The following is a 9,772-nucleotide window of genomic DNA, read 5'->3' as shown; positions in this document are numbered from 1 at the left end:
TGAATATAGCCAAGTATTCATTTATTAACAAAATAAGTCTTACCAAGGGAGAGTTCTATTCATCCCAAATAGGCCCCGCAGCTCCCCGCCATGCTGCGTAAGACCAGGAGGAGGGATGGTGTGGGGAGAAGACCCAGGGCCCCAGTCTTCAATCCCAGTCACTGAGGGAGCCCAAGGAACTCTCCAACTTTGGGGAATCTGTTGGGTCAGGCCTGGGAAGGTGTGAAGGGGGCTATTGTGATCTGTGTGCTCCCTTACTGTCCAACCTTCCCCCAACGGAGCTAAAAGGTTGTACTGCCCACTGATAGTGCCACTGGTCTGCTTTGGAGGGATCTAGCAAGGATCACTGATGCCACCCCCCACCGCCAGGAGAGGTACCATTGCCCCAATAACGGAGAGAAAAACAATGACTATAAAAGCACTTCGCAAAATATAAGGAGCAAAGTTTCATGCCAGCAAGGCCTTCTAGGACTTTTAATTGAGTAAGATGAGCCATACAGGCCCCGGTCCGCCACCAGCAGGCAGTTAACCACTGGGTGTTTGGAGCTAGAAGAGTCTGGAAGTAGAAGGGCTCTGTATGGGGCCACTCAGGGGCCCTCTCTCAGGGCTCTCCATGCTCAGAGTAAGGTAGGGGAGAAAGGCTCTAATTTTGGGGGCCAGGGCAAAGACCAGGGACCCTAGGAGGAGAGGGTGGCAGAGGAGAAGTTACAGAGCAGAGTTCTGGGTCAACGGAGGCAAGACCTGCCACGAAGGCCCCTCCCTGCACCCTCCAAATGTATTACAAAAAATATCTCCTCTCTGTTACTTGTACAAAGGTAAAAACAGAACCTCAAATGGAAGGAATGAGGGAATGAAGGGGAAAGGGGAAAAGGGGGAAATGTAGTTTTAATGGTTAAGAAGCATGCAAGAAACTCCCCAGGAAGGGAGAACGAAACAAAGAGAAGAACCCCAGAACCCCAACTCCCCCTCTTCCCCTCAAACCAAACCAATCAAAAAAAAAAAAATGCAAAAGGAAAAAAATTAAAACATATCTAATAAGAAAAAGAAAAAATAAAGGAAGAGGGGTGGGGAACATGTAGTTATTTGCGTGATTAATATTATTTGGGGGAACACAGACTTTTTGCATACCATTGACTCGTGTGGGCCGATAATGCACTTATATTCCCAGCTTGTAAGCTAACATTATAGTAAATAAATACACAGTCCAGTGGGGGGGAGGGTCTGGGCAGGGAATCTGGCAGGGGCAAGCAGTAGTGGAGGTTGCAGCGGCCAGGCCAGGAGGCTGGGGAGGGGGAAGGGAGGAGGGTCGAGGAGGGGGTGGGGGAAAGAGCTGTAGTTACTGGTATCCGAGCGCGGAGGCTGAGGCTAGTCTCTGTCCATACAGCGCATATGGCGAGTAGTAGGGTCCGGCTGTGGGGAGGGACGGCACCGCCAGGCCCCCAGCTGTGGATAAGTGGCTCTTGCCATAGGGGTGGTACCGGCTTAGCCCCAAAGTGTGTGGACTCCGCAAGGACAGCGACCCCGGGCTGCCCGGGGCGGAGGGCGGGGGGAGGTGCAGATGGCAGGAGGCGGCGGCGGCGGCGGCGGCCGCGGCGCTGCCCAGGCCCGAGGCCCCGGGGTAGGCAGCCAGGAGTTTCTCTGCGCCCGGCAGGGCCGTGTGAGTCCGGAGGTGGCTGAGCAGCTCCTCTGAAGTAGCAAAGCGCTTGTCGCACGGCCCGCCGGCCGCTACCCAGTTGCAGCTGTGCGGCAGCGGCTCGTTCTGCAGCATGAAGCCGTAGGTGTAGAGGGGGTGGCCCGGGAGCGTGGCCTGCGCGGCGCTGGACGAGAGCGCAGCGGGCTGCAGCGGGTGTCCGGGGTACACCAACGGGTAACCCCCGGCCTTCAGGCTGGGCCCGGCTGGGTCGTGCGCACTGCAAGTGGAGCAGCCCGAGCCTCCGAGGTGTGAGGCGCTGTGGTAACCTCCCAGGCAGTAGGGGTCGCGGCATAATCCCTGCAGGAAGGAGGGCGGGGAGGCTCCGGTGAGCGGGCTCGAGCTGGGGGGCTTGCCTGGTGGCAGGCCCAGGCCCCCCGACAGCTGGCCTCCCACGAGGCCAGACTTGCTAGGATCCAGGCCAGGCACGAACTGAGAGGGGTAGCCGGCGTAGGCGCCCACGATGGAGCCGTGGTAGCCGATGCTGGAGGGCGGCAGCGGGAAAACCGAGTGGCCCGGCTTGTAGGGTGACACTGGCGCCACGTGGCCGGCCCCCACCAGCGCCGACGGCGGCTCCGACTTGCGCCCAGAGGCCTCGGCGCCGCCGTGTGTGCCAGGCTCCCCGCCGCTCCCGCGGCTCACGGCCACAGCCTCCGGGCTGGGCTTGGGCTCCTGGTCTTTTTTGTCCAGCTCCGCGCCGGCCTTGCAGTCGGAGTGGTGCGGGGAGCCGCCCCGGGAGCCGCTGGGCGAGGACGACGACGACGACGCGGACACCGGCGCTCCATGCTGCGGGAAGGGCGTGCAGGCGGCGCTGGGCACCCTGAAGCCCGCCTTGTCTCCCGGGGACAGCGCGGCGGCGGACGAGGAGGACACCGCGGACGAGCCGCCGTCTTTACGGGAGTCGCCGCCGGAGCCCTTGGAGTAGGGCTTGAAGCTGGACTTGTCCTCCACCGGGGAGTCCCCCAGCTGCTTGAGCGCCGCGGACGCGGAGGCGGCGCCCGAGGCCGAGCGGCCCGGGTCCTTCTCGGCCCCCAGCGCGCTGGCCGCCGCCGCCACCGAGTTAAGCTTGGACGAGGGCGGTGGGTCGGGCTTGCCGATCTGCGAGCAGGTCTGGGCCAGCAGCGCCAACGGGCTCTTCTTGGCGTCCAGCTGTGGGAGACAGCAGCAAGAGGAGGAGAAAGAGTGAGACGACCAGGCCAGCGGGGAAAGCCGGGGTGCGTGGGGGCGCCTGGGGGGCTGCGTGGTCGCGGGGAGCGCCGGGGGCGAGGCGAGAGGAGCGGCCTTGGGGAGAAGTCCGAGAGCGCCCGGTGGGCGGCGCAGCTGGGCCGAACTGCGCTCACGGCGCGTGGCCCCAGGCCCGCGGCCGCCCGTCCGTGGGATCCCGGCTCCCTGCGTCCCGCAGCGCCGCGGGCCCTGCGGAGCGGGCGGTGGAAGCAGCCCACCAGAGGCCCCGCGGGCCAGGGCGACTTCTCCGAAGTGGGGGCCGTGCCCTGCCTCCTTCCCTCTGCCCTCCCGCTCCTCCAAACCCAGGGAAAAACTTATTCCTTCAGTTTGGGGAACTTCGCTTGGGACGGGTTTCCGGCGGCGGCGGCGCGGCGGGGTAAAAGCGGGGAGCAGCTCTTTCTAAAGCCTGGGCTGCCCTCGGCGCGCTCAGCAGTTCCTCCCTCCGGGGGAGGGCACCCGGGGAAGTGGGAGGAAGAAAGGCCTGGGGGCCGGAGTGCCCGGAGTCCAGCGATCTAACCGGATGGGGCAGAGGCGGAGTGGACGGGGTGATCCGAGATTCAGATAACACACCCAGGTGGTGGTGGGGGGGGGGGGCGGGGGAAGAACCAGGAAAGATCATCTCTGGCCTGGAAAAGTAAAGGACCTAGTGGAGACTCCAAGAGCACACCCAGTCCAAGAGAAAACACAGAGCTCCGAAGGGCGAGCGTGGAAGGGGAGCCTTCCACGGAGAAGACCGGGAGAACCGAGCGGGCTCTGATCCCTCCGCCAGTGTGGCTGGACCTGCGCGTCGCGCGGAGCCGCGGGGCGCGGGGCCACGGGCCCGGCCGCGGTGGGCGGAATGGGGGCGGCGCTGGGCCGGCAGAGACCAAGTCACTGACCTCAATGGGGCTGACGGGAGTGGAAGACAGCGGCTGCAGGTACTCCGGATGCAGGAGGTGGCCGGTGTGAGCGCTCAGCATCTTCAGGACCCTGATAGGGAGCCGGTTCGCTTGGCGCAGGGGGTCCGCCGGGGGCAAGAGGGACACCGCCGCCGGCCCCGCCGGCCTCTTCCCGCCGCCGCCGCTGCTGCCGCTGCCGCTGCTTTCGGGTGTCCTTGGGTTAGATCCAGCGGGCGAATCGCTCATTTGGAGGAGGCAGCGCCACGGGGGGGCGGGGAGGGAGGGGCAGCTCCGGGAAGGCGCGCTCCCGGGGCGGGTGGGCTCGCTCCGCTGCGTGGAGCGCGGTGCAGCAGTCGCCGCGCCTCCACCCCTCCTCCACCGCCGCCGCCGCCGCCGCCGCCGCCGCTAGCCCGGGACAGCCACACAAAAACCTTCGCCTTCCGCGAGCCGCACGTCAAATAGCCGCGATCAGCAGCCACACTTCAAAGGGATCGCCGCACCCGCCCAATCGCTGCTCTCGCCCGGACCCCGGGGCGGGGAGAGCGGCGGGCGGAGGCCGGCGCAGCCGGTGGGCGGGGAGAGCCTTAAAGGGGCCTCGCCCCAGCGCCGCCGCCGCCCCGGCCGCCCCGCCCCCGCTCTCCTCCCCTCCCCCACGGGGCCGCCCTCGCCCTCGCCCGGGGGTTCCTCCGAGGGCTGGACTTCTCGGGGACCCTGGGCTCCGCGCCGTGTCCTCGGCAGGCTTTCCTGGCTCTCTCGCTCTCTCCTCTCTTCCTTCACACTACTGGGGCGGAGGTGCTGGCGGGGCAGTTCACCCTCCAGCCTCGTCTGGGGTGGGGTGGCCTGGGGTAGGGTGGCGGGTAGGCGCGCACGGCGCGGGCTCGCGTACTGCCGAGTCCCAGCCTCCCCCGAAGGCCGCCTGGGGGCGGGCCGCGCCTCCCGAGCGCCGGCCCTGCTCCGGCCCTGTTTGGGCTCTGCTCGGGTTCTGCTCGGGTCCGGCTCTGTTCCCCGAGTTGGCTTTTCCCGGGTGGGCTCGCTCGGAAGCGTCGGAGCCGCCGAGGCATCCACGGCTCTCGGGATGCGGCGTCAGCCTCTCCCACAACTTTGAGCCCATCCTGCCCGAAGCCTGCAAGTTTGAGGGCTCGCTTCCGGGGTGGGCGGGTCGCGCCGGGCTCGGCGCCCTGGGCTGTGCGCCCCCGGACGCGCGGCGCGGTGCCTGCGCCCAGCGTTACGGAGCCGGCGTGGGCGTGCGCCGGGCTTCTCGGCGTGTCCCGCTCGGGGGCGTAACGCTCCCTCGCGTCTCCGCACCTGGCTGCTATTTTGGGGGGACCTGGGAGTACGCGAGAGGCCAGATCCCAGAAGAGGTGGGAATGTCTGTAAGTTCTGCTCGTCGACACAAACTCCAGAGAGGCGCCCCCCCCCCCCCCCCCGCCTCCCATCCTGTTCTTCTCGCGGCAGAAAATGCACCACCTTTCCTCGGGGGAATTTGGGAATAAAAACTTTGTATTGAAAACGACAGTGCGCTCCTCTCCCCTCCCCTGCGTCTTTCGGGCGGAGCGTGCGCGGCCAGCCTCGCACTTGGCAGAGATTTTACCGAGTCATAGTCCGACGTGGAAGTTCCGGCCCGCGGATCCCGGCAGGTGAAGCTGGGCCTCCGCGCGGCCCCGGGGAGACCGCGTCTCCGCGCCCCCGGCGGCCAGGGGGCGCGCGCTGGTGTCGCTGCCTCGCCCGCGGACCACTTTCCCAGCCCCAATCCGTCACTCTGATGGCAGGCCTGTCCCTCGGGGCATATTGCTCCAGGACTAACTGTCCCTGACTCTGCCGCGTTGAGACAACCCCAGGACCCAAGATAGGTGATTTCAAAAGGGTTCTTCAAAGAGAAAGAAAGAACTATCGCAGAAATAAAAAATAGCAATCAAGAACCTTTGTCCTGCTCAGTTGAAGAAGGCAGCAGGCACCGTTCCCAGACCATTTCAGTCAACGCTAAATTAAACGTACTCCTGGATCTGTGCTGTTTTGGGGCCAGTATGTATAGACCTCTTAGAAATTCCATTGGCTTTCCCTACCCCGGTTAAATCCTGGTAAAATCAGGTAAGAAGGAATTCCAAGGGATGCCTCGACTGGGAGATGTCTTCCGTATTGCAGCAAGGGGGATACAAGAAGGGGGGGGGTGCTGATCCCATTTATTGTGGTGGTCTCTATCCCCCTGGCCCTAGCCTCTTCTCTGCCAGCCTCCGTGCATTTTGACATCAACACTACATTTAAAGTTCCACTGGAGGGCTGCTTCAACCTGCAGGGCCATGTGGCCTCTGGGAGACTGAGATGGGGGAGACTGAGATGGGGGGAGAGAGAGAGAGAGAACAGAAGGAAGTTTTTCAGAATGGGAGAGGACAGGCCTTTGCAGGCACCGTGGAGGAAGAAGAGCTGGGAAGAGGGGAGACCTAGGAGGCAGTGAAAGATGAAAGACTCCTTGAGTATGGTAACCAGCCCAGCTGTGAGAGCCAGCCAAGGAATCCTTCTAGGACCCAAGCAGATGCATGCTAGGAGTGATTAATGGGAAATCAGCTGGGAGCAAAGGGGAGGGGAGAGAGAGAAAAGGCACTTAGAAATTTGGAAGGAAAAGAGGGACAGGAGGCAGCAGAGAGGAACGAGGAGAAGAATGGAGGATCATCGACTATTTACTCGCTGGTTGGAGAGGCAACGAGAAGAAAAAGGCAGTAAATGAATGAAAGGACGGGAGAAGGGAGGAGATGAGGGCAGGATGGCCAGGCTTGGGGTGGAGGGTGGGGAATTTGCCTAGGTAATAATATACTGTCCTTAGAAAGAAACCGCATTCCCCTAGCTCACAGCGGAATTCACCGATAGGAACAGTGGGTGCATTGAGGTAGAGACCAGGCCTGTTTGCATCCCACTTCCTGGAAAGTGCTAGCAAGGGATTGGGGACACCCTTGCTTTCTGGTGCTGGTGAGGGCATCAGGGCTCCTTTGACTGGATCCATCTAGTTGTCTTAGGAGAGAAAATGGACAGCCGTACTAAGCCAGACCGGAGGCCTAATTAAAACACTACTAGACAATTATTACAATCAGTATTTGACATTCACTTAGCTGAAATGCTAACATACACAGAGTCTTAAATAGGGCCCTAGTGGCCTGAAGCAAGGGCAGTTTTCAAAGGAATGGCTTGTCACCGGGGAGAGAATAAGACAGTATTCAGTTGGGTCAAGTTTATTGAAGGCCACTTGTGGGCAGAGAATTATACTAGGGTTGTGGTTGAAAAATCCATGCAAGACAATGTTGTACAGGGATAGGGCACATGGCATGTGCTCTCTTTTGCAGAAAAGTGGCAGATGTATGGTTAAGGGCCCCCCCTCTCTCCAGGCCTTTCTCAGATTGCCCTGTGAGTAAGTAGCATGATTGACATAGGACAGGAGTGAGGGCTGCCCAGGAATGCCCCAAGCCATAGTGGCGAAGCACAGCAGTTCTGTGTGTCAGGCACTTGATCAGCATCAGGTGCTATTGTTCTCATTCCTATCTACAGCTGAAGAAAGTGAGGCCTGGAAAGGTTAGTCCCTTACCCAAAGTGGCATGACCAGGCAGTGACACAGTGGTCCCTTGGAGTCAGGTCTCTGGGGGCCAGGCCTGCTGTGGTGGTCCTGGGCAAGTTCACCTCCCTCAGTCTTGGTTTTGTCATGTGTACAATGTAAGAGTGGCCACCTCAGAGGTGGGAGGCCCAAAGCAGACAATGCATGTCACTTGTTCAGTGCTTGGCACAAAGAAAGTCCCAGGTAAATGAAGGCTGTGACAGGCCACCTGCATATGTGGGGCAATTGCTACAGAGAACAATCAAGGTAGCAACTGGATCCAGAGGATCTCAGCACTGGCAACCAACCAGAAGACCCAATGCTGTCCCAGAAGGCCACCAAAATGAGAGTTCCCTTCCTCCAGCCTCCAGTCAAATGTCTTTTAAAAAAAAAAAAAAGCCCCCCCCCCCCAAGCCATCAAGAAAATCCTTTAGGAAATTCTGAATATTTATAGATTTTTTTCACTACTTCAATTTACATAAAATCCACCACCCAGGAAAAAATGCCTGAGTCAGGTTGAGAGCTAGAGGTGGTAGATTTGTTGTGTGGGGTTAATGTGGAGTTTTCAGTCCTCGCTGAGGCGGAATTGCCTGAATGATCGCCTCTCTCTGCATAACACTCACACCCTAATGGCAACAACATGAAATAATATCTCACTGGGTAACTATTTACATTTTTTTTTTTTTTTTTTTTTACAAGCTGTAAGAACTCTGAAAAGTCGGCCTCATAGAGAACTTGGTTTTCCTCCCTGGTGTTTAATATCTTTCAGTGGCTGGCAATTACAGCCTTGGCCAGGAGCCCTGATGTAGCGCATTGCACTCAAGGCGTTGGGGGGCACTTCCTCCTCAGGCTTCATCCCAGGCTTCAGACACAGTGGGGGCAGGAGAGGGCCAGAAGGGCAAGAGAAACAATCCGGTGAAAGCAAGAGCAGCTACAGCTTGCAGGGAGCACACTCCAGTAGCTCCCTCTTCTGTTATCACAGTTCCTATTATGTTCTCTTACTATACTGAGCACATGGCACCTGTCATTGTTTACTTGTCCATTCTCCCGCTGGACTGCGAATGCTTCTGCATTATCCCCATTCTCTTTGTATTCTTTTTGCCTATAATAGTTTAACTATTATCGTCGTGGCAGCCAACACTGAGAGCCAAGCTCTTTGCTCATATTATCTCATTTAATCCTTACAGAAGCCCTAGGAGAGAGGTCCTCTTGTTATCCCCATTTCACAGAGGTGGAAGTGGAGGCATAGAAAGGGTGAGTAACTTTCCCAAAGTCCCAGCTGGTACGCGGTGGGGCTGGGATGGGAATCCAGGCAGCCTGGATGCCATTGTGCCCAATGAAAGTTGGTGAGTGAGTATGAGCTTTACATATAAAGGGCTATTTATTTATATCTCAGCTTACCATATTCCCCCAAAGATTCAAGGTGGATGAGTGTAATTTTAAAAATGTTAACTGTGTAAACATCGAATATCTTTTCCTAAATACACGTTTGTGTTCATCATCTCATAACAATTTTTTGAGTTATTCTGGGCAGGTGTTTTCATCCCCCTTGACAGATGAAGCACGGGGCTCCGAGCGCTTACGGGGGTGTCTGAAGTCACACAGCCAACGCTGGCAGAGGGCCGAGAGGAGGCTTCCTAACTCCCCTCCGCCTTCCCAGGTTCCCTGGTTCCCCTCTCACAGCCATTGCCTTGGATGGGGAGGTAATGCCTTTTGATAAAAGAGGAGGAATTAACTACTTTTCCTCCCTCCAGAATTTCCTTTGGAGAAGTGGTGGGAAGGAATGGACAAAAGGAAATGTAGACTGAAGCTTATCTTCAAGCCCTGGTGTTTGATCCGGGTCCTTGAGTAGGGTGCTTTGAAGAAGTGATTTCATTTATCTCCTATCAGCCCCCGGGAGATAGGCAGGGAGAGGGGTTTGCGAGTAGGTGTGCTTTTGAAGTTCTCCAGCCTTCATCTGCCGGCCCCTCCTCCTCTCCCCATACATCAGCCTTAGCCCTGGGCATTCACCCTTGACTACTTTGTTCCTTTGGGCCTTCAAGTTTCTTAGAGATTCCTCTTTTAAGTATTTCCAAATACTGCTGGAGGAATCATACCTTAGCAATCTGCCAACACCTCAATTGTGATTAGGAGACAATGAGTTATTATTACCCAGGGTAATAACAACATTTATTGGCTGCTTGCTTCTGAGCACCTTATGTTCAAGATCTCATTTACTTCTCACAGCAAACAGATGAAGTGGGCACTATTATCATGCATGTTTTCTAGGTGAGGCACTGAGGCTCAGAGAGGTTATGTAACTTGCCCAAATGACACAGCTAGAAAGTAGCACAACTAATAGTCAGTGTCTGCGCCAGTCTTCTGTGTGCCTGACTTAGGGAGAGGGAGAGAGCAGCAGGGGAA

The 9,772-nt window shown here is 58.3% G+C and overlaps 1 protein-coding gene across 1 annotated transcript; it reads right to left on the bottom strand.

Moving 5' to 3' along the window:
* Positions 1-4,180, bottom strand: ZNF703 (zinc finger protein 703). Its single transcript, XM_087814172.1, has 2 exons — positions 3,793-4,180; positions 1-2,839 (listed from the first exon to the last, which is right to left on the bottom strand). The coding sequence occupies exons 1-2, from the start codon at positions 4,036-4,038 to the stop codon at positions 1,337-1,339; spliced, it is 1,749 nt and encodes a 582-aa protein (XP_087670298.1). The 5' UTR covers positions 4,039-4,180; the 3' UTR covers positions 1-1,336.
* Between the last annotated feature and the right edge of the window lie 5,592 nt (positions 4,181-9,772).

Source organism: Miniopterus natalensis, chromosome 2 (assembly GCF_054644295.1).
Source record: "Miniopterus natalensis isolate mMinNat1 chromosome 2, mMinNat1.hap1, whole genome shotgun sequence".
Lineage (NCBI taxonomy): Eukaryota > Metazoa > Chordata > Mammalia > Chiroptera > Miniopteridae > Miniopterus > Miniopterus natalensis.
The sequence above is the reverse complement of the archived record's forward strand: the minus strand, read 5'-3'. Positions and strand labels throughout refer to the sequence as shown.

Coding starts and splice junctions, on each gene's coding strand:
- ZNF703 (XM_087814172.1), bottom strand. CDS start 4,038: ATGAGCGATTCGCCCGCTGGATCTAACCCAAGGACACCCGAAAGCAGC. Junction 2,840..3,792: donor CTCCCGTCAGCCCCATTGAG/GTCAGTGACTTG, acceptor TGTCTCCCACAG/CTGGACGCCAAGAAGAGCCC.